The sequence below is a fragment of the Biomphalaria glabrata genome, chromosome 17 (genome assembly GCF_947242115.1).
Source record: "Biomphalaria glabrata chromosome 17, xgBioGlab47.1, whole genome shotgun sequence".
Taxonomy (NCBI): domain Eukaryota; kingdom Metazoa; phylum Mollusca; class Gastropoda; family Planorbidae; genus Biomphalaria; species Biomphalaria glabrata.
In genome coordinates, this window is record NC_074727.1 from 12,164,974 (window position 1) to 12,190,689 (window position 25,716).

The 25,716-nt window shown below is 38.2% G+C and overlaps 1 protein-coding gene across 4 annotated transcripts in view; it reads left to right on the top strand.

Moving 5' to 3' along the window:
• LOC106077757 (solute carrier organic anion transporter family member 5A1-like) overlaps positions 1-25,716 on the top strand; it is a 96,782-nt gene that overhangs the window by 54,923 nt on the left and 16,143 nt on the right. For all 4 annotated transcript variants that reach the window (XM_056016069.1, XM_056016070.1, XM_056016073.1 and 1 more), the window contains 3 exons: positions 13,082-13,940; positions 14,856-15,283; positions 20,057-20,374. In XM_056016069.1, the coding sequence (XP_055872044.1) occupies positions 13,456-13,940; positions 14,856-15,283; positions 20,057-20,374 (1,231 nt within the window). In that variant the 5' untranslated portion in view covers positions 13,082-13,455. The remainder of the gene's footprint in view (positions 1-13,081; positions 13,941-14,855; positions 15,284-20,056; positions 20,375-25,716) is intronic.

A 25,716-nucleotide genomic window follows, 5' to 3' on the forward strand; every position in this document is an offset into this window, starting at 1 on the left:
CACGTAATTAAAATGTTACTCCCTGAATCTTCTTTTGGGAAAGAGAGATCTAGATGTATGTTGAATGAAATGGCCACAGGATCACGAGTAATTAAAATGTTACTCCCTGAATCTTCTGTTGGGGAAGAGAGATCTAGATTTATGTTGAGTGAAATGGTTACAGGATCACAAGTAATTAAAATGTTACTCCCTGAATCTTCTTTTGGGGAAGAGAGATCTAGATGTATGTTGAATAGGATGGTCACAGGATCACAAATAATTCCTTAAAAACTTCTCTTGCATCAAGTGCTCTTCTTTGTTGGAAAAAATTAATAATAGTTTGATGAATGGGTACCAAAAAAAAAATAATTCCGATTATGTTTCAGTTAGGATTGTTAAATGATGCTGGGGTGTCGCTTTGTTGGCAGTGTTAGAACCACTCCTCCATATCTTTCTCTCCCCGCCACCTCTGAAAATAAGGAGGGGGAGGATATTAGCCCAGAAAAAGATCTTGACTATAATTATCACACAAGCTAATCCAATTAGCTTGTAATAAAGATTAGGGGTGTGGGATTTCGACTGTGTTAGTAAAAATGGTTATTAGATTCTATGTGGCGTATCCGTAGTTTAACAGTGTCGAGACCCTAATTGTAAAAATGAGATATGATTGGTCTTGTAGGTGTAGCCTCGATTCTGACTACTTATCATTACACACACTTGTACGACCGTAGAGTTCCGTCAATGGGACTCTATTAGTCGCTCGTTTATCTCCTGAGAAATGAAGCCCCGCCTCGAAGAAATTCCTAAGGAAAACCGGATAATATTTAGAGCCTCAATAGATATTATATAGTTCACCTTTCAGACCTTGCGATCTATAGGGCAGAAGATGTAAAGATCATCTGTTTTTTTTTTGTGGCCCACGGTTAACGAGGGTGTCATGTGGCCAGCACATCGACCAACCGCATTTACTTTTCCCCTACTAGTGTCAGGTACCCATTAGAGCTGGCTGGACTCAGAATAACCATAAGATCCCGAAATTAAAAATCCCAGTTTTACCAGGATTCGAACTCGAAAACTCTGATTCGGAAGCCAAGCGCTTTTACCGCTCAGCCACCGCGCCTCATATATCTATGTATATAATTCTCTTCATGGCTCAAGAGTTTGGACACCAAGTAATGGAAAAATTACTCTTTTATTTCTGTTAGTCTGACGGACTAGTTACCTCACGTAATTATAGAGGCGAAATCAAAAGGGAGAAGGGGGGGGGGAGGAGAACAAGTAGTATTCACCCGTTACTAAAAGGCAGGGCCGGACTTAACCATTGTGGGGCACAATGCGAAACGGAATTCGCGGGGCCCAGTTTGGGTAGGGATACGGATAAAAAGTGAAAATTAAGAGTTAGTATTAGAAAATAAATTCGTCTTTGCATTTTATTCATTCTTTACTACGCACAGAATTACTACACGAGCCTTGCGTGTAGCGAAGTCATACGGTATATCATAAGAATTCTGTTTCCTACATAGATCACGCTCAATAGCAAGAATTACCAAATGTTTCAATCTATCTACGAGAATTGTTGACCTCAAGTAATTCTTCATTAGTTTAAAGCGCGAGAAGCTTCTTTCACTAGATTCCACAATTACTGGTATTGCATTATGCCGTTTTTTTTTATCGCGCGTAGGATTGTCGTTTTCCATATTGAATAACACCCCAAAATGACAATTTCTGTCTATATATTTCAGGAGATTTGTATGAGTTTTCAAAAGATTTTAATAATTTCTGGATATTTGTTATAAGTTATAAAATGGTTTAGTTTAATAATTTATACACCTAGAATTAGCGCGGGTCTTATGAAAGTGCGGGGCCCACTTTGGTCTCATAGGTTGCAGTGGCCCTGCAAAATAGCGGTGTATGCTACGCCACCGGTCGACTAGTTATATATATTTCGTAAAATAAGCAGGTCTCCAAGCATCATAAAGTATTTTTTAAAAATCCTCTATTACAAAAACACTAACATTAGAACACAAGCCTGTTCTGGTCAATCTGGACAATTCAATCCATCTGTTATTTTGTATTTGTAAACTTGTGGTGAGTCTCTTACTTGGAGACTTCTTGACTCGGCTTTTACGTCCAGCATACATTTTGTTTTTGTATCTGATGTGTACGGGATGTTGAGATTTGTATTTCATAAGACAGTCAGCTCCTTGAAAATGTAGTCTTAAAACATTTCACCTTAGAACATTGGTTTGAAATGTCCAGGTCTTGAAGCATTTCATTTCAGAATATCATTTTTACCTTCTCAGGTCTTGAAAGACACTTTTTCACTAGAGATGTCTTGTCTTGTTCTAGAAGATTGGCCCAAAACACTTTGTCATGCTTTTGGACTTCTCAATAAGCTTCAAATTATTTTATTTAAATTATAAAATCAATTTGTTTCACATCATCCCTTCTCTACCCCATCCCCTTTTTTTAACGCCTCTCTTAGTTTTTACGTCAGGGATTAATCGCACCTCAAGTTTCGGGACTGTAGCTTCAACAAATGAACACAACTGTCTTTCATGTTGTTCTAAGTAAGGTCATCTCAAGATGTAGGTTGTTACCCCTTCAGTGTCTCTTTTATCGATAGATCCATCATCCTTGGTTTTCTTTGCTTCACTTGCCGCCTTGACATTTCTTTCTGCTCTAACACAACTCACGGCTTTGATTGCGCGCGTAATCACCTGACCTAGTCTGTTGTTGTTTTTGTTTTTTTCACTATTCGCTTTTAGTGTTCGATGAACCGTCACTTGTGCTCACGTCACCAGAATGCCATTTCATTATCAAATTCAACATTTTCGTCGAGAGTAACACATTTAGCTATGGCGTCATTCATCTTGGCAGCCAGCCATAGGTATAATTAGATGGTCTATTTTTAGCGGCACCCGAAAGGGAACAAGACACTATTAGTTTAATGTGGTCCGTCACATTTAAATCTCAAAAACTAGAAAAGATCATATTTTGCAGCTTGCAAAGTTCTGGTGCGACAGTTACTTTTTATTTTCTGAAAGCGAACCGTTTTTTTTTTTATTTATTGAAATATGTAAAAATATAACATTTACTAAAACTATTTACTAGTAATAGTAAGAAACAGTGGAGGCTATATTAAGTAAGCAAAGTAATGTCTACTATACTGTATACTACACTTAGGCAAACGATTTTATTATTTCCTCAAATAACTCACAAAGTTATGAAAATATTTATACTAGTAAATGATGTGCTTTCTGTTAAACTAGCTACTAACAATTAATGTAATAGTCTGTTTTTCTTTTTTAAAAAGAAAACACCGATTGTATTTGTATATAATTCAAAAATATTTTAAAATAAGAATTAGTAGTGTTTGGTATTACATCTAGAATATTACTTTACAGTGAGAACCGTAAGCCTCTTTAGAAATTTAAAGTCTGCTTCCATTGAAGAAATTGATCATACATACATACATACATACATTCATACACATATACATACACATACATACATGCATACATATATTTACATACATACATACCCAACGTTTTTTTTTTCTAATTTTAAATGCTTTGTGTAAAAGACATAGTGCAACGATGTATTATTCACTTGATTAATTGTATATACAGAAAAAGTAATGTAGTTTTTCATTAGCACTGTAGAAGCCCCTTAAATTTCTTGTTTTGGCATCTTATCCAATTTTGACTGGTTTCTTAAAAAACAAAATATAAAAAATAGCAAAGGCCGGACAGAGCAATGGATATCTGAACATTAAAAAAAAATGAATCCAATATTTTTTGTTCGCTGCTGTGTTCTGCTGGGGTAATAAAAATAAAATGGAGACAGCACTTTTAAATGACGTCATTAACCGTATTTTCTAGGGATGCCTTTGTTATTCTCTTCTGGTCTGAACATGTTTCTTGACTCTTTTTGTTTCGGTTTCAGGTATTATTATCCATTCTTGTGGAGAATACAAACAAACAAACAAGAAAAACATTTTTAAAAACTCTTTAAAAAAAAACAAAAGACAATACTTCCTTTATACAAACTTATTGAGCAATTATTTTTTTCTGTTATAAACTAATGAATATTTTTAAAAAAAGCTTTTATTTTTTCCCCGCCCATCCCCCTTTGCGAAAGAATCCTGGTTTGGTGAACATATAGATCTACTCGACTTTATGAAATTCAAATAATAGGTCTTCAGATCTCGACCTAGAAGACTATGTTCCTGAACATTTAATTTATTGAACTCCTGAATGAACAATGCCTACCTGAGGGAAATAGTCGAAGACGTAGAGTCCGTTTGAGATTCTTGTTCTCTAGCCAAATTATAGCTTTCAAGCTTTTAGAGTTTTCCTAGTGAGGCGAACGAGCTGGTTGTAAATCTTTTCCTAACAATATTCAGCATCTGTAAAATTTCTAGGAAACTCGTTAGAGCCGTTTTCGAGATCCCTGTCCACCCCGGTTTTTGAGCTCACCCAGTTTCCACGAAGTTACGAGCTGAATAGAGGTATTGTAATAACAAAAGTAGATTTTAATGCATTTTTGTAAAAAATTTATTAGGTTATTTATCCGGCTTTGTTTGGAGTTTTCCTTTTGAAGCGTTAGACATAGCACACACGCACTTACTTGCATTAGCACACACACACTAACCTTTAATTTTACAATACCTCTATTCAAGTCAGAACTTCATGGAAGCTGGAGGGTGGTGGAGGCTTTACTTTTTACTATTTTCGACACATCTGGTGCGAAATGGCCAGGGCACTACGGGAGACCTAGGTCTCCCTGCCTTGTCACCAATTGGAGTTATTCTCAGGTGCGAAATGGTGTGCATATATCCCGTTGTTTTTGGTTTGTTTGTTTAATTAATGGGATAGTAGTAGGTAACCAATGTTTGTACCATAGATTTGTATATTATATCTAGACTGCAAACGGGAAATAAATTCTTATCCGCGATTGATCAATTCACAGACCTAGACATGTATAGATTTTTATGTACGTAAACTCTTTTTTCAGGCTCTAAGGGGAGTCAAGTCAATCAATCTTTTCTGTCTTAGAAAAGTAATGATCTTTAGTTTTCAAAGTTTAGAAATAATGCAAAATCATTTCTTGGATTTTCACGCTAATATATGAAACAAAGCCATTTCCTGTTTGTTTCCATTGAGATAGTTTCAAAAATCCTAGATCGAAATAATTCATGTTGATTTAAATCATCTTAAGTACATTTAAATAAATTGATTACCTAGATCTTTCTAGATTATGTATCTAAACACTGCAAAATAATAATTATGAGACGAGAGTACTCTTATGTTTGATGATGTTCAATTACTAGATCTAGATCTAAAAATTAAATTATATGTTACATAGGTTAGGGTTGAAAAAAACAACACCTCTACTTCTTTGAACTACTTTACAAAACAACGCCTTGATCCAACTTTCTAAAAAATTTTCACATCTTTTGTAGTGCTAAAAAATCTCCATGTCCAGTCTAGATATAGTAAATATAAGTCTATGGTTTGTACTTTTAAAGCATTATACAGAAGTTTTGAAGAAACGCAGTAGACGCCCTGAAGAAAGGAGAGAGGAATATAGAAAACATGAATTAAGTCAGATCAGAATCTCGGACTTAGTCAGTAGTTGTAGTAATATAATAGTAGTAGTAATATAATAGTAGTAGTAATATAGTAATAATAGTAGTAATATAAATTACAAATCTTTATACCAAAGTACACACACGATCCTTAAATACCATTTGTACCCTTTAAATCACATCCGATCTGGACGAAGTGGTCGGCTCCACTCCATGAAGGCTGAAAAAAAAAAAAAAGATTTCAAAAACTTTATCCCACTTTCAGTCGGTGGGTTTCAAGGTCACGTCGTCACCGAGAACTAATAAAAGTCTAATTCATAAAACCGCGTGTCATGTGTTTGTGTTTGCAAATATTACATGTGTGTGTGTGTATGTTGTTCGTGTTTGCGTCTATAATGCTATTGTTCTAGTAGTAAGGCTGAGGTGAACAATTGTAGTCAAGCTGAATTTCTATGTTTGGACCAATAAAGCTATCTTATCTTATCTTATCTTATCTAAAAGCAATTAGGATCAAGTTAGTGTTGTCACATTTATTTACATTCTGTTAGCCAATGGCTGCTACATGACTCTTCAATTTTCGAATGCATTAACTGCGATATTTGATTCCAGTTTCCCTGCTACTGACTCCCATAACAAAGTAATTTCAAGTGGTTAGTGCTCCTAAATGGACGTTGGTTGTGCACTGATACTCATAAATCCAATAGTGGTTTATACTGAAATCTTTTCTTTGTTTTGGCGATTTATCCAAAGTAGAAACACTCAAAACAAGAAAGAAATGTAGCAACAAAATATTTGAACCAGGGGTTCTCAGCTTTAAGATGCGACCTCTCTGCGACACGCACCAATGATTTTCCTGTAGACCTCAGTCATTTCTTTTGTTTTATTTTATAAAGTTGACTCATGATTCTTTTTTTAAATTTTATTTTTCAGTGGTCTTTTCTAAAAAAAAAAAAAAGATCCTTAAATGGACGTTACATATTATAACCATGTTCTTATAATTTTTTTTTTTTAATCTGTGGTTTTGTGATGAAATAATTATCAAAAAGTTATACTTTATTCACTATATTGTACTGGAGTCTCAGAAAGTTACCCAATTAGCTGTTGTTGTTTTGTGAGTTTTCCCCCAATAGTAAAGACACAGTCTCATCAGAGGCATGTGTCTGCTCTTAATGTTTGAGAATAAATAGCACTAATATATTCACGTGAAGTAAGCCTGAAGTTCTGGAGGTGAAGCAGATAATCACGTCTTTCCCCTCGTGATCTCAGCAGACTTGCCATCTTTTTTGTCACGTCTTGAGCTCTTTGTCCCGTCCATTGCTAAACAAAGTCCAACACTCAGGCCGAGATCAATCCACTGGTCTTGGAACGAACAGGTAAACAATGTCCGGGATCAGGGTTAGGAAAGGGGGAAGAACTGTAAACGTCGCTAAAAATAGAGCCTGTAGATAACTGCGTCTACCTGTGTAATAATTACATCACCTGGCAAAATGGGGGAGGGGTCACTCAAGAGATATTTTACATACATAGTCTATCCAGGCTTCGTATACCAATCAACGTCTTGACCAGGTCAACTGAACGAAATGTATAGAATAAGAGGTCATTGACCTAGTTGGATGGATGACTTATAAGTGATGGTTCCTGACAGTTGAAAGTAAAATTTGGCAAAGCATGCCAATTGTTGTGGGGTCGCGTCCCATTCTGAAGTCAGGCTTTGCTGGGGGTCACATGACAATTTAGAGGAAACTTTATATGTCATGATGACATTCTGAAGGGAACTTTGACATTAACCTTCTGAATGGAAATGTACGTGAAATGATGACCACTTGGCATGTACTCTGATCTTTAAATGAGAACTGCATAATAACTTGACATTTAGATGGGAACTGCATAAGATATTGACATTTAGATAGAAACCGCATGAGACCTTACATTTAGATGGGAACTGCATAAGACCTTGACATTTAGATGGGAACTGCATAAGACCTTGACATTTAGATGGGAATAGCATATGAACGTCACATCTAGATGGGAACTGTATATAACATTAGCATTTAGATTGGAGCTATACATGACCGTGACAAATAGATTGGCATTACATGAGACCTTGACATTTAGATGGGAACTGCATAATACCTTAACATTTAGATGGGCAAAGCATGAGACCTTAACATTATGAAGGTTATTGTAGCAGACCTTGACATTTTCATCAACAGGTAGCTTCAGGGCATGCAGCTGGCATAGGGCATTTCTCCCTAGCCACATGTGTTTGTTCCTTGACTCCCAAGCAATCGTTGAAACTCAATCTTTTCTTGTTAAAACGTGTTTTATGAGATGGAGAATGTAGATCATTGTCTTGACTCTCTAGTGTCTACCCAATCAATACCAATCGATTGCAATAGCAATGTGGTGAAGGCAATTTAATGGCACGTCTGTCTGTTTTCAAAGTCACCCTGCAATAACAGGAGGATGTGTTCGTTTTACTATCTTGACCTAGCGGGCTCTCTTGGACCGTCCTAAAAATGCTGCCGATAAAACACTTTTAATATAATAAATTAAAACAAGTTAGCTCTCAGCGTGATTTTTAATTTTAGCGGGTCTAATTTTTTAAAATCTATTATTGTGCTTATGCTGTCTCTATGTCCATTATGTTTAGCTCTCAAATATTAAAGGCGCCTTTGCACTTTTGATTTTCCGTCGCGCTAATCGGGCTTGAAATAGATCAAGGTGCGAAAGTATTTTGGATTCTGAAAGCGTATGATTTCGTGGTTTTATATATATATATATATATATATATTTATTTATTTATTTATTTGTTTATTAGCCGGATATGACCGCGGCCTGCGGGCCTTAGTTTTCGTATTACTGATCTATGTTAAACATAGAGAATTTTCCCTTCAATTTTATTTTTTTTTTTTGCCACGAAAATGAACGTAGTGTGAAAATGGGGTTACCCGACATATTTATATCAAATATAAAATTTGTTTAAAAGTTTCGTTTTTTAATAGAGAAACAATTAGGTATTTTTGTCTATTTTTAGGGCCATTTGTAGTGGTATGGACATTAAACATACACTACGGTCTGCGCCATGATCTAAGGGACATTATTACAAGTTTTATCAAGATTGGTCAAACGGTTTTGATTTCTATGCGGGACATACATACATACATACGCCTTACTTTCTGTTTTATATATTCCTTTAGTGGTGATATTGACATCATATTGTATGCGCTAAAGTATAAAACATTTTTTAAAACAAGTGGAAAATGTCAGTTCTTAATTCACACATGCCCTTCGTAATATTTAAATGTGATTCAATCTTTGTGATAGTCGACAAAGGTGCCAAGACAATTAATTTACAGTCTTTCAAAAGCATACCTTTTTCTATTAAATTAGAATTATATATGCGCTTACATCTATACCATTTTAAAATCAATCAAAATGGACTGTGTCATCCAATAAAAGAACAAGATTACACGTACATTGTACATCATCAATGTATGTCAATGATAATAAAGCTCTTGTGTGGTCATTGTTTGGAATGAATTTTCACTGAGTTTTCAGTTTTGAGTTTGTGTGCAGAGTACTGAGTCATTACAACTGACCAAAAATTCGATCCTACGTCATTCTTTTTTTTTTAACTTAACAAATGACCTTGGCATAATGTCAGAATGACCTAAAGTCTAGAATCTCACAGGACTGCATGTACTATGAATCATTTAGTAGCTAGTGCAGCCTCGCAGACTCACTAGCACCCTCACCCCCTACACCAAATCTTGTTTCTTCTTTTATTTTTACAGGGTGTGTCGATGATCGATCGCCCTAAACTTGCATGATGATCACTGTGTATCTGTGCCGGGTCTACAGCGATGAGTGTGATGAAAAGGGAAGCAGTATTGATTGGCGCCCGCATCCCGCGTTACTCAGCTCCACCCCCAAACAGCGACTTCGCTCTGTTTTGTTTTCCGATGTGTGTGTGTGTGTTTTGCGGTGCAGATATTTGTTGATGTTTTGCTCATTTCAAGACTCTTCTCTTTCACCATCGACCGGGCGAGGAGGGCCCGTAGACAGTAAATTGTTCACCACAATAATTTAAATGCAGATAGGGTAGAAAAAAGCTCCGTTCTAGTTTATGCAGGCCAGATTTACGCGGGTGTTAAGGGAACATTACAATGACTAACCGCTTAAATCTCATGGACAGATAATTGGTCATCATCAGAAGTGCATTCCATTTATTTGCTACTCTGAACTGGAGATGTGGAACCACGAGGAAAGCGCAAAGCTTTTTGTTTTCAAGCTCTCTAATTTACTTTATGAATGCTAGTCTCCCCGTTAATTGCATAGAGACACAGAAATTCAAAGAAAGTGGTCAAAACAATTCAAAGAAAGTGGTCAAAACAATTCAAAGAAAGTGGTCAAGAAATTCAAAGAAAGTGGTCAAGAAAGTCAAAGAAAGTGGTTAAGAAATTCAAAGAAATTGGTCAAGAAATTCAAAGAAAGTGGTCATTTCTTGTTTGAAAGAACGTACAAGTGACTTGACCTTTATCGGGTGGAGTCCGTTATTTCTGTCTCTGAGTGTTCAACAATCTTCTGCTGGCTTCAGGCTGAGAACGTTGCATGAATTGTTTCGGCAAATATATTAAACTCTTTTTAATTTGGCGTTAAATCATTAGTGAGACAAATTCTTCAGCCATTGCTTGGACTGGAATTGAAAACCTTACAGAAAAGTTATAATTACCCTGGTCACGCTCACTGCCTAACAAGAAATATTGTTCACTGTTTATTTTATATATTTATCTGAATATCGGATGTCCACATATGTCCTACAAGTTGCTAAAAGTATCGTTGACTCATACATGTAATCGATACTTCTAATGGATGTGGTGATGTGAGTACTTTGAAGTGTGTCTATTCTTGAGTGTATGTGTTTTTGGAAGGTCGATACAGAATTAACAAGAAAATTGTATTATCGAGCCCTGTGAAGCATCGCCTGTCTGGGAGCTGGGGGCAGGAGTTGTCCGTGTCTAGTGTCTTCTTCAAGTAGATAGCTCAAAAGACTCGTCGAAGATCGCTTGAGTTGGTCTGACTCGTGATATTATCTCATTGAACGAGGGTTTGGTCTGAGCACTTCAAATAGACTTGAAAAAGCCATGTTGTCCCGGTACTGTGCTTCGGGCTAACTCAAAAGTAATAAGAACATTCCCATTTTGATGTCTGATTTCAACTCCAGTCCATTTGTTGTCCTATCTTGTCTATGATTGTAAATCTTTTGTAGAATTTGTTTTTTTCTATGATAATTCAGTCACCTCTGCTCGATGCATGAAGAACAGTTTCTGAAGACTGATTCTTAATTTGATTTGTACAGATATTTGTATTACTACAATAAATAAATATCTCTCTGTTGTTCACTCGTAGTAGTTTCCCCTGGGTCCCTAATTACGTTTTCTTATATATATATATATATATATATATATATATATTACATGAGAAGTAGCCGTGCAACTTCTTTAATGAAATGGAAGATGTATTTTTGATTATCTACTAGCCGAATATTACATGCGGTCCGGGTTTACCCGATTTGCTCTTTAATAGAGGAAAATTTAGGTATTTTCTCAGTTATAATGAAGGGGGACATTAAACATACACTACGGTCTCCGCCATGATCTAAGGGACATTTATGCCAAGTTTTATTAAGATTGGTCAAACGGTTTTGATGCGTAACATACATACATAAATGCATACACCTTACATTCTACTTTATATAGTAGATTTATATCTATTCTTACAAAGCTTATATCAACTCACTCTGTCCGGTGAAAAACTTGTACACATTATTTCTCATTCTTCCCATTCTCGGGTCTAATTTTTAAGTTTGCACAATTATCGTCGATGACGGTGGCTGCCTGGTCGTGCACAATAGCGCTGGAATGTCGTTCGGTCGTCTCGATGGTTCCGGGTTCATATCCTGCCAGCTGCCATCCCCCGTTGTCCTGCGGGAGTTGTTTTTTTTACAAACATCTTACAGACTCAATCGTTAACCAATTAGTTAATCAATTTGTCGTAATTAATTTTCAAATAAAAGACCTAGATAGTACTAAACTAAGGGCAGATAAGCCTTGCAATAATGGTTTGAACGATGCTCTCCACCAAAGGCAGTCACTATAAGCGTGGGTTTATTTTGTTATATTGAACTTGCTTCTTTATACAGTTAGAAACACTTGTTCCAAAAGTTTTTGATTGATTCTATCCTCTGTATATTTCTGAACGCAATCCCTGGATTGCTTTTATTGAGTGATTGTTCCTTCAGAGTTTGTGTCAGCCTCGCTTACTTTTATTAAGTTTCAACACTGCAAGTCCAGTTGTCTTGAGTGGTCTTGTGCGGTTTGTGGTGTTTTCTCTCCCCGGACCATCGAGACAAAATGTCCGCATTGATTTATGTCTAGACTGAGATATGATTTATGGACCGCTGGCCAGTTTCACGTGTCCTCTGGGGCTCTCTTTTATCTGTGTTAGTCAGCAGACGACCTATTGTATGTGTTAGTCAGCAGACGACCTATTGTATGTGTTAGTCATTGAGCAGATAGTCTACTTCTTCTAAGAATTTTAGCCTTTGCTTTAGTCTCTTGAAGGCATACATAACTTAATTCAACGTTATAGTGTTATGGAGACTCTTACTGAACATTAGTTCGTTTTAATTCAAACTGATGTTACTTCAATCATAAGGACATTGTCTTTATGATGTTCCTTCAATCATAAAGACATTGTCTTTGTAATGTTCCTTCAATCATAAAGACATTGTCTTTGTAATGTTCCTTTAATCATAAGGACATTGTCTTTGATATGTTTCTTCAATTAATTCTTCATGGGTTCAAAAAGGTGGGTGGAAACTGGATGGGTATTTCGAAATAGGCTCTATCGATTTCCTTAGAAAGTTGACATTTCATTTGTTTATGTATATCTTTGGGAGGGGGGGGACGACCCAATAGTGAAAATATAGTGAAATCTATGGCTTGACCGTTACAATTTCTTTTTCAAAATATAATTACAATTAAATGTAAAAAAAAATATTAGTTAATTATAATAAAATTAATATAAAAACATTTATTTGTAAGTCTTTTTTTTTCCATACAGGGGTTGACAGACTTATTTAATAAAAAAAAAAAAAGTTCATCAAAAACAAAATAAAAACACACTATGGGTGCTCATAGGACTAAATACATGGTGTCAAATATTAGCATTTCATGGACACTAACACCTGAGCTACGTTCTATAGATTAAGTAGACTTATTTGTTATTTCATTCAAGTTATTGAAACCTAGGTTTTGTAATAGAATCAACTCAATAAGGGCTTTTCCAAAGGTCTAATAAAATTACCTTCTTATTCAAATTATTTCAGACTTTATTAATTATTCCATTTATTTCAGACTTTATTAATGTTCTTGCTCATATCAAATTTGAATTACTCAAACCCATTGCTTTTTTTTTGTTACATTTCATTTTTTTTCTTCTCAGATTGGAAGCCTAGTGATGCCATTACCTGACTGCAGCACCTGATAGCAGTTCTTGACTGCTACAGAATTACGGTCGTCGCTTGGTCTACAAATGTCCATTTTTTTGACGCCTGAATTCTAAGATTGTAGTATCATGGTGACGTCCTACAGGGTCACCTCTTCCCAGACTAGATCCTATTGATCGAAAGCAAATGACGTTGATGGCTTAATGACGTTGATGATGCCTCGGCCTGAAGCTCAGAAAGTAATCTCCGAAATACACGTGATAGTTTCTTGCTGGTCTCTACAAAAGTAACACCCTCCAGCTTCCCACTAGAAGAAAGGCAGCTCTAGTCTAATACTTGAAGAAAAAAGTCAGCTTGATCAGCGATTGTCATGGAAAAGTCTGATTACAATAAAAATAGTCCCGAAGCTGTCGCCATGTTGCCGCCCCATAGTGCGGAGAGCGCCTCTACGCCCACCGCTGTACGGAACCGAATCTTCAAGGGCGACGCGGATGACGCCGGTGAGGATTATTTCGGCTCGCCCACGACCGACTTAGAGTCCCCTGGCGCCATCAGCCAGGGCCAGGTTTCCCTCGGTGGCCAGAGCTCGGTAAGCGGGCAATCGGACCACAGCCGCGTGGGGCTTCTGAAGAAGGGCAACAGGGCAAAAGATGTAATCATCGAGCAGCGGATGAACATGTATGACGAGGATGATGAGGAGGACAACCAGTGCCGACTGGGGAGTTTCAGCCCCCGCTGCTTCCAGGCCTGTGCCAACGTGAAGATGTTCGTGTTCTTTATGTGTGTCCTGCTGATCGTGGCCTCGGCGCTGACCACTGGCTATTTGAACAGTGTCATCACAACTATTGAAAAAAGGTAAACTATCACACCGGCAAGCAAATCAAATCTAGCCATACAGCATCAAATTTGCTATAAAATACTAAGTATAACTAGGACCGGTCTTAGGCCACTGCAACCTATGCGTTCGCAGTGGGCCCCGCGCTTTCATAGGCCCCACGCTAATTTTATGTGTAATTATTAATTGTAAAATATATACGAAGAATTCCTGGAAATAACCTGCACTTATTAAAATTTCCTGAAAACTCATAAAAATCTCATGAAAAATAGATAAAATTATCATTTGTGTGTGTCATTCATTATGGAAAACGCCATTCCTACGCGCGATAAAAAAAAAAGACATTGTCAGCTTTCATGTAATAAAATGTGAGAATCGGACGAATTTTCCAAGTTCCAATACGTATTTACTTTTATTGTCACTGTCATATAAATATGCTATAGGTTGCAAGATTGGTAAAGTAAAATTAACTTGATAGCAATTTTGTACTTACAAAAGAATGAATAAAATGCAAAGCCGAATTTATTTTCTAATACAAAATCTTAATTTTCGCTTATTATCCTTATTCCCACCCAGACTAGGCCCCGCGCAATTAGTTTCGCATAGGGCCCCGCAATCGCTAGAGATGTTGTCAAATTAGTTGATCAACTAAAAGTATCTTCTTGTTGCAACATTGTAAATAAACAAATTATTAAAACCATCTGAGCTCTATGAATAGATCTAGTAGACATATATAGAAACAAACGCTTCTTGAAATGACAACACAAAAACGTTAATTTCACTTTGTCATCAATCAAAATAATACAAAGTTTAGATTTGAAATGAATGTCTTCTAATGGTATAGAGTTCTATTGATCTTTTTTTTTTTGTTTCTATTCATTAAAAATGACATAACAGAATTGTCTATCTTATAATAAGAACCATTGATATTTCAGATTCGAGATTGGCAGCTCTATATCAGGGTTGGTAGCTGCGGCCTACGAGTTTGGGAACCTCGTGGCTGTTATCTTCGTGTCGTACCTCGGAGCCTCTCGGCACATTCCGAAATGGATCGGCTTCGGCGTACTCATCATGGGCACCGGCTCGTTGCTCTTCTCTCTGCCGCACGTGATTGCTCCCAAGTACACGGTCCGGTCCGGCATGACGGAGAACGACACGGAGGACGGCAACATCTGCCGCGCTCCCGGACACCACGCAGAGGAGGACGTCCTATGCTTTGAGGAGAACTCTGGGAACTGGGGCTACGTCCTGCTCCTGGTGGCGGCCCAGATCATGATCGGCACGGGGGGCACTCCCATCATGACCCTCGGGGTGACCTACGTGGACAACCACGTGGCTAAGGAGAAGTCTCCGGCGTACTTGGGTAAGTTGAGAATAACGTGAAGAAATGAAAGTGTATTTCAATGGTGACTAACGTTTTTCAGACTTGGGGGCATATAAATCTCAGTCACGCCAGTCACGAGGCCCCATCACCGAGTCTTTGCAGCTTCATTATGAACTGTTTGAAGGGCCGGAATTACCGTGACATGGGCCGAATATGGTCCACTGGCCATAGTTTAGGCATCACAGATTCTGCAATATTTTCTTTTTCCGGACACGGAAAATTTCTTAATTCTTGTGAAGCCTCTTTTTGTTTCCAAGTCTTTAATTTTAATCATGAAAAAAAAAGATAATATAAACAAAAAAATTGTTGCATTCTACTTACTGTTCTCATCAAAGACTTTGACACCCTGGACCTTTAACTTGTTCTTCATATTTTGACTGATCTCATTGACTGATCACGGATCGTCTTCACAGACAAGGCAGTCGGCTTCAGTATCTTTGTGATGTTAAATAATTTCCAGCTCATTGCTGTACTTTATAAGAAAATACAGCTGTTAAAAAAAAATATTCCGGCGTAGCTGCAAGGCTATTTGAACTTGCAATTAGATGTAGACAATGGACATCATTCACCAATCGTAAACAAACAACATTTAGCCACGTGATAATAACAACAAAAACTGTCACGTGATAGCCTTTGTGTATTACGTAATTTGTATAGAAGAGAGAGAGAGAGAATCACGTGACTAAATGTTGTTTGTTTACGATTGGTGAATGAGGTCCATTAAGGAAAAATCTCAAAGTTTGTAAATTCGAAACTTGACTGTGATTTTATAATGCGATCTTGTATTCATGCTTTGATTATATAGTCACACTTACGTAGTATGTCATTAATTTACTCCTCAAGGTCTCAAAAGATGTGTAAACAAAGTTGTGTTGTTTACTGACACATTGGTTTCGAGAAACAAAAATACATTTCCCGTAGAACTAAAAATAGCAAAGGGAGTTTTAATAAGCAGAGATCTTTTAGAATCTTTAAGGGAGTATATACAAGGGAAGACAATAAGTGGGGTCAGTCAATAAGTTTCAAGCTTCGTGTTAAGTCTACTTTCATGAATCTATATTTGGAATCAAGTTATATTTTTGTGTGTTTATAACGTATGTTCAATCCTCTCATTATTTGATAGTTAAGAATATTCCACTGTTTTATTTCCTAACGAGGAATTGTGATTCATTTAAACAAGTATCTACTTCAACACTGTGGGTTATAGGACTTTCTTAAAAAATACTAAGACTTTTTAACGACTGGAGGCGCGGGGGTAAAGCGGTAAAGCGCTTGGCTTTCAAACCGGGGGGTCCCGGGTTCGAATCCTGGAGAAGACTGGGATTTTTAATTTCGGGATCTTTGGGCACCTCTGAGTCCACCCAGCACCCAGATTACACGACACCCTCGTTAACCGTAAGCCACAGAAACAGATGACCTTTACATCATATGCCACCAAGGGGGAACTTTCTTTTTTAAACGACCGAACTCTATCGTAACAATATATTTTTTTCTGTGGCAATGACAACAAAGTCAAGCTTTGGCAATAAATTCATGTTTCTATAAGATGGATACAAATATACAAGTACATTACCAATTATCACCACAATCGAGGGGTCGCTGCTGGGGAAAGCTGAAATTTATTGGAAATAATTTGACCAAGCGCTTGAAACGGCTAGGTCAGCATGACATCAGGTTCACGGAGCACACGTTAAGAAATGGAGTGAGCATGTGTATGTGTAGTAAGTGTGCATGTGTGTGGGTTGAGCACATATCTAGGCTAGCGCGCTCTTCTTTCATGAAAACAATTGATTGGAGTGCGATGTGCAAGATGACAGAGAGCTTAAGTGGCACTGCCCCTTTTTTTTTTCCCCACTTCTTTTATCAAAGGGGAAGAATCTGTTTCATTTTTTACACGATAAAGTGGGTTCTCTTTTCTTGATGATATGACTACGTTGATCTAGCAAGTAGGGAAAGATAAGTGTTCACCTCCCCCTCCCCTCCAGTTTTTTTTTCGTAATCTATAAATGTTAATGGGAAATTAAAGTAAACTGTATTCTTACAAAGGCAATTTTTTATTTATTTTTCAATATGAATTCCACCGCATTGTATCGAGTAGGCCTCAACCTGTGGGCAGTGGAGACCAATAATCTCGTTGCCACGTTGTGCAGACCTGTAACGTGGCAACGAGCTATTGGTCTGCATTGCCCACAGGTTGTGACGTTGCAGGTCAGTGTTCAGGCCTTCTATGACGACTGGTCTGGATTGTATCCGGGTCATGGTCTACATGTCAAACATTTTTCCTATCTCGTAAACAATGTATCTGGAACTAGAGTATTGTTGTTGTTTTTTTAATCGCCTCCGTTAAGAAGGATGTGAGATATTAGGCTGAGTGACATACACCGCTCGGCTACATATCTAGGGGGCTGGAGCTCGAATCCCTACTCGAGCAAAGTTGTGTTTGCTGAGCGCCTAAAGGCAACACGGAAACCTTTCTCCCAGATACTCCCTCACCCCATGGGTCCACAAAAGTCATTGGGTCAGAGGGCACTGCGCTAGCTCTAGCATGTTTAGGTGCACTATTTAAAAGTAGATGAAGTGAAACAAAATAGTGGCTTGAGTTCATGTTTTTACTGGTTTCTAGCTTTTGAAATATCGCTGTGTGAACTCCACGATTCTTTTTTTTACTGTTTATATCCAAAATTGGACTGGCTATATGGCCATTAGGGCTTATGCCTGTGTTCCTGCACTCAAATGGGCCTGTGGGCCGACGTCGAATGGGCCGCTAGGAATAACAGTATGACCAATAATATACACTGAGATTTTTTAAAATTATAATATTCTATTATAAAAAGGGCCCACAGTGTATTACTATCTCCACACATTTTCGTAATAATGTAATATCCTTTATCCATACGGCATATTCGGTGATTCTGCCGAGCTTCAAACATGTATAGGCCTACATACAATCTACTAAATGATTAACGAAACAAGTCATCTTATTTTTAACTATACATACTTCGTGTTAGTGTTACTATAGTGGGATGTGGGATCATACTAAAGTAATTGAAACAAATTTAGGCTTGGCCTGTTCTAATTGGGATTACATATAGGCTACCAACCTACAAATGAGATTGGACCAAAGCGCTCTGAGCATGCTATAAGCATGAAAGTAGCGCTATATAAAAGCTATAATAATAATTACAATAATTTACGGGCTCAGTTTGCCGTTCTGTAACATATGGCCTCCAGTTTATCAGCATTAGCCGAACTGTATGATAAAGCCTGGGCCGATTTTGACACTCAGTCCGCCCTGGTTATATCTGAATAAAGTCAAAACCGATCGGAGATCATATTTGTCTAATAGTGATCATAACTGTAATGTTATTAACCCTTATGGTGTGTGCTTTGATGGGTAGGATTGTACAAACTCAAACTGTCTTCTTTTAAAACATTCTTAACGTATTCACGTCAATACCATTACAATGCATATTCATTCCAGTACAATGTATGCTGTTGTTGTTACTGCCCTATATACTATTTGAATGTTCGTCTGAATGTGTGCTACCGGTGTGCTGTTGTGTGTATCGTGTTTCAGATTAAATCTTTTGTACGCGAATGTGTGTTTGAAATAGAATCTTGTTTACTTGTAGAGAAACTAAAACGTATAATGGATTCAATACAAACGGGAATAAAAAAGGGGGGGGGGATGTAAAGGTTATAGAGTCTAGACGTTTAGTCCTCTCGTTCAGTTTGCCATATTTTCTTTCATTTCACTAGATCTACTTTTTGTTGAGATTGTGTAGTTCAACCAGTTGTGTGTAGATAAATCTCTGTTCTTTATGCAAGAGCGCTCGATGATAAAGAAAAGTAGATCAATAAACAGATAAAAGTTTGGATAAACCTTTTATAAAGTTACGTTTGAATTGGCGGCTTATTTTACCTGCTGATTTTTCTACAGGTGTACTTTCAATTATTTTAGTAATGTTTTAGTTAGTCGTCTTTCAGTGTTTTTTTTAAACCACTCTTCTTATTAGCTTGTAAACTTTTTATGGAAACTGGACATAGGGCGAGTACTTCGAAAAGAGCTCTAACGATTTTCCAAGAAATTTGACAGTTTATGTATATCTTGGGGGGGGGGGGGGGGGAACAATTACTAATTCTTTAATTTGTAAAAATATAATCATCGTTAAATTAAAATTGCTTTTATGGTGAACGCGGGTTTATCGGGAATTACCGCACTCGACTCAAACGTTTTATTCAAGCTCAGTTTCTGAGCCAAACATGGGTGTGGATTGGCCAGGACAAATCTAAAACCGCATTCACCAATAAAGACTAATCATCTTGATCTGAACAAGGTCAATATTTTAAAGAGTCTCTACCGCAAAGCGAACCCGATACCTTCAGCAGACAGCTCAACCCTAAACCACTCTGCCACTCCTTTTCTAGCTCTGGAAATATTCCATAAGTTGAAACAATAAATATATTTTAAAAAAAAAGATTTTTTTTTTTGAAAATTTATTCCCCCTTTACGAAGCTGACAGGTGGTCTCTATAATTTTTCATTCTAAGTATTTCTTGTAATGCTTCAATATTGTAAACAAACAAAACAAACGTATTTCAAGGAGTCTATCTAGTGAGCGACTGTTACAGTCCAGCTCATTTCTACAGAAGACGCCGCGCTAAATGTTCATGTACTTCTGTTTATTTATTTGTTTCGGCCATGTTCTAATAACTAACGCTAACACTTTTATCTTTTGATGTATTTTTATAGCTTGCATTCACGCCTCTGGTGCTCTCGGTCCAGTCCTTGGCTACGCCCTTGGCGCCCTCCTCCTCCAGTATTACGTGGACACCTTCACCCACGATGTCCTGATCACAACGTCCAGTCCCAGGTGGATCGGCGCCTGGTGGGGCGGGTTCATCATCTGCGGCCTGCTCCTCTTGATGCTGGCTATTCCTTTCCTGGCGTATCCCAGGGTTCTGGTGAAAGAGAGAAGGAAAGTCCTGGAAACCAAGACGAAGGAAGCGCTGCTGCAGCCGGGGGACACTGACGATATCGTCGCTGGACAGTATGGACGCTCTATTAAAGGTGAGTAGTTGATTACCTTACAGCCTGGCCAGGTATGTGTTGACCTTCGAGACGTACTCAAGCGAAACAAAGGGCGGGTGGAGAGACGAGGGAGTGAAAAACTTTTGGTCCACAGACATTCCTCTTTTCAGAACCGGCGGTCTATTGGGCAGATGAAAGGTCATCTGTTTCTGTGGCCCCCGGTTAATAAGGGTGTCATGTGGCCAGCACAAAGACCAAACGCCTTTACTTTTCCTCAACTAATGTCAGGTACCCATTAGAGCTGGGTGGACTCAGAGGCGCCTAGGAATCCCGAAATTAAAAATCCCAGTCTTCACCAGGATTTGAACCTGGGACCCCCGGTTCGGAAGCCAAGTGGTCCACAGTTAACTGGACGGTAGACATCTTCCCCGGCGGTCCTAAAGTTTAGAGGAGTCGGTCAGTCGCTCCAACGGACTTTATCCAGTCATTCCAATGGTGCACTCATTGTATTGTTGGAATGTTTGAGATTTGACTGTATCTCCACCGTCATTGTGCTGGCTACACAACAAACAAGTTGTTTGGAACGTTTCTTGAAAGACGCGTAAACTCGTAGGTTTTCACTTGCGTCTGTGTGTGTGTGTGTGTGTGGCAGGATCAAGAGTTCATTACCTGGGGAATAACGGGCACTTGTCTTTTGTACTCACTTTTACTTAGCTTCAATAGACCTTTCGTCTGTCAAAGTTTGTTTGGTTGGGAAAAAAAAGGTATGTAGCCTATACATTTAAAAATTCCAGCAAGATTCGAACCCATGCGATAGAAAAAAATATTGTAAAAATTATTGTAAATCTATTTCTGGTTCTGTCTTCACAGACTTACACGTGTGGCACTTATCCTAGACTGCATTCAAACTTTAGGCTACTTCGTGCCCATTCCATTTCCTTTACCTTAAAAAACCAAAAAAAACAAAAATATTCTCAAGTCATGAAGTATAAAGGGAAACCATTCTATCTAATACCCTTTCAATAAAGCGAGTAGATTGTCTTTCCCTGTTCAGCCGATGTCATGATTAAACATGGCCACATCGAGGTTTCACAATCCACAAGAGAAACAGATTTGGATTCTGTTGGGAAGTGTATTTGCAAGAAGCTTAGCATTGAAGGGAGCTGCAGCCGTAACTTCGGGAACCCAAGTACTAATTACATTTTACTAAACAGGAATTAAATAGGTCTTTGTGAGGTGACCAAATAGTGTCACTCTAGCGATGTGACTGTAACATACATCCTGCAGATTCGTGTTGATTCCTATTAACTCACACTTTCGTTATTGTCACACAAAAAAGTTTAAAAAATGTAAAATTGGAATAATTTATTTTGACGTTATCTTATCGAGCTGACATTGTGCACATCAACTCTTGCTGGATGACAGCACATTAACATTTCAAAGAGATCGTGTTACATACCATATGTAGTTGCATCTATAGAGCACACATGTTATGAACAAATGTGATCCATTTATGTTACCTGGTAGCGGGTATAGCTAAAAACAAATAGTCAATGAGATGTATCGTCAGTTACAGTCCCAGTGTGACTATATTGCTGATGACGAGTTCCCATGTGACTTAGAACTAGAATTATGTTATTAAGATCAACCGGTCAGTGTTTGAGATGTGCTGGCATGTTCGTTCGGTTGTATTTTGGTCCCTACTTATATTTCCTAGGTTATTATCTTATCTTATGAAATATAGACGTTACTTAAAAAAAGAAGAAGGTTACGTATATGTTAAGTTTAACCTCTAGGTATTCTATGGCCTCCTTCAGTCGCGAATCGACTATGGATCATCTCATGGAAATGAAATGAATGCCTGGGCATTAGCTGTGGTCGGAACGATGTCGCCCACACATCAGTTCCACCCTTTCTACGCATCTGATGAATTCAAAGGAACGTCATTGCCGATACAGTCTGGGGTCAGCGGCGTCGCAGGTTCTGCCAGAGTGTAGCACTGGGTGCTGCAAACTGCCTTAGGGTCGCCAGCACCTGATTTTTTCTCAGGGTTGACTCCCGAAGCCTTTCCCATGATTGGGTATAGCTGCAAGGCAACAGAAGTTTGAATTCAGAGTTTTCCTTCTCTTAGATGGGTAGCCAGCCATGGCTAACGAGCCCCTACTGTCCGAAGCTTACTGGTTAAGGCGTCAGCTACTCGCCTTTGCCCCTTCTCCTGTTAGTGAGAACAGTTCCGCCGGACTCAATATCTGAGCCACACGTGAAGGCCAGGAGTCGGACTGGTTGTCAGAGGCTATTTGAGACGCCTGCCATTAGGAAGCACTCCATTACCTCTAAGGTATATAATTACACTAACGTATGCAAATCATAAGACCTCATAAGGTGCCAGATATGTTTGAACATTTGTTGGATTCATGGTGTACAATTTAAATCACGTCTAATTACACCTATGAGACTAATGGAATTAACAATTAGATTGTATTTCTCTTATTACTGAGTATCCGAAGTATCCTCTGTACATAGGGCCACCCTCATGCAAAAGTAAGACTCGAGTTTACTATAGTATTTAAATGTAAAAAATTATATTACTTTTTACTTTTTTTTAAATGGATGTGATACGTCAGTTTCATGTTAAATTGTAAGTATGGGGGAAAAGGCAGAAAGAGTTGTGTTCTCTTGACGCGTCCTCCTGCTTAAACTAACAACAATGTAAAGATCAATAAACCACTTTTTGTTTTGTTTATTCTAGAACAACAATTCATGTTTACAAGTGGTATCTTCCTTTCGTTATCTGTATCAGATGTAGATAAATGTATGTGTGTTTGTGTTGAGGGGGACTGTGTATGACCTCTACAGTGTAGCACTGTGTGTGTGTTTGCATGCTACAAATGTGTGTCCTAGACGTAGATAATGTTGGACTCTATTCTAGATCTGTAAGTGACCAGTTCGTGTTAACAGTCAGCTCTTGCCGTTGTCACGTAAACATTTCATTACCTTACTTTTGAAAGATAGTTTCAGTTCTTCCTCTTTACACGTTCGATATCTTTCCAATGGGAGATACATCTGAGAGTTCTTGTCTCTTTTACTAAAGCTAACTGTAAACTCTTAAGTGATTTTAAAACGAATCTTATTGGGTCTTGCTTGGGGAAGACGCTTAGAGATCTTTTAATCTTTTTTATTTCCCTTTTCTTAATCGATAGCAATGATACCTACCAATCCAATGGTCTTGAATTTAACTCCAGACGTTGGCCTAGTTGAGCTTCTCTAACAGTAGTATAACCTCTCAGACAGTGGCGTAGGAAGGGAATTGGGAGCCCAGGAGGGTTTCGCCTCTTCAGAGGCCCCTGCATGTAGACATTCGACATCATGACAAGAGATAATGTACTTATGTGGAATGTGTGGAATACATGCAATATGGTTACTAATTTACGTAACAACGTGATTAGCAAGATAACATGGCATTGGCTTAATATTTAATGTAAAAAAAAAAAGTCAAACATTCATTAGGGGGCCCCTCAAGTGAGAGCCTGGGCGCATTTTCAAATTTGAACCCCTTCCACCACCCTAGCTATTCCACTGTCCCCAGAGGTTGGCAGATTCTGTATGCAAGTACAAGGCCGTACAAGTGTTCCTTCTTCCCTGGTGCCATAACAGCAAGGAATGGGTGACCGAATTAGCCAGGAATTAGCCAGGAAAACTAATGACTAAACTAATGTTCCTCTAGTCTCTAATTAACATGCAAGACTAGATGAACAAATGGACGTTATTATTTTCTCTTTTGAAGCACCATCTCTGTTCATAATCTACTATATCTCTATGTCTACTGAGATTGAGTTAACTCGCAATCATTCAAGCGAAACATCAATGGAGGGACGAACCAAACTTTCTCTTGGACCTTTTTTTTTTCTCATCTCTTTCTGGCTCAGGATTTTTTTTTCAATACAACCTAGTTAGTTCTTTATGGGTATCTGGCCTGAATGGAAGGGCCTACCATTGAAAGAGATTCTAGTCATGGCGAAAGACAGAGGGGGAATGAAATAAGACGGTCGACATATCATGTGAGGTTCCCCAACAGTTCAACAGACAAAGGGAGAAGCGATGTGAAAGGAAATGAGTGGCATGTTGTTTTGGAGGAAAGTTCTAGCGGCTGGTCATTGTGCTGGACACATGGCGAACTGGTTTATCCATTGACTCAAGAAACCAGTGAGCCCATGTTCAACATCTGCCCCGTGAGCCTGTGTTAAACCTATGTGCCATGAGCCTGTGTTAAACCTATACCCGGTGAGCCTGTGTTAAACCTATGCCCCGTGAGCCTGTGTTAAACCTATGTCCCGTGAGCCTGTGTTAAACCTCTGTCCCATGAGCCACTGAAATATAAGGTTTTTTCAATGACTTGAATCGTTAGGCTCACATTAGAGTCTTTTATTGAGTTGGGCCGGGTGGGGGGGGGGGCACTATTTACCTTAGTGGAAAGAAATAAACCGACAAAAAATGTCATCTCGCCCCCTATATCAAGATTGTTGACCTTAGAACAGCGTCGAGGAACATGTTCAACAGGGAAGCAAGAAACATTGAATAAATATTTGAACATTTTGTTTCGAGGAGTATTCCAAAATGAGAAGGGGAAGACAACCCTTGTTGTCATTTAGTAGCAAGGCCTGACTGGCAATGCACTACTACTACATTGTTTCTCTGGCCAAGTTTTCTTTAGAACTTGAATGACTTTGATTCTATTAAGTGTACAATACAAAATCAGCCAATGGACTTTTTGGTCTGTTTAAATCATGGCGGTATATGATGCCATGGCTACTCCATGAACCAAGATGTTTCTGTAATGAAGATAAAAAGGGGAGGAGAGGCGGAAATCCTATGAGGTCATTGAAAGGAAGACTGAACAAAACGGAAAAAGGAGGGGGGGGGGGGCACAGTAAGATTTTTTAAAAGGAAAGTTTGGGGGGGGGGGTAGGGCTCTGTACAGACACTGAAAGGAAAGCTGGGGATGGGTGAAAGCTTGGGAAATCATTGGAACAAACAAATCAGCTGGAAGAAAAAACAATTCTCTCAAGTTCTGGATTCATGAGCAGAAGTATAAAAGAACGTGTTTATATAACATATATATATATATATATATATATATATATATATATATAGTTGGTCACAGAAGGTGGTCTCATTTTACACTTTAAAAGAAAGGATGTGAACGAGACTTACGCTAACAGAGGATTTCTTTTTGAGAACCCCCGCTTCAACCCTGAAGTTTAAACACCAAACAGTTGTTGTGCCGGCCTACTCCGTGTTGCCCTTGTTATACACTTCTGTATATCTCATTTGGTTGGTGTCGTTTGACCGAGACCAACCGTTTTAGAAGGCCCCAACACTGA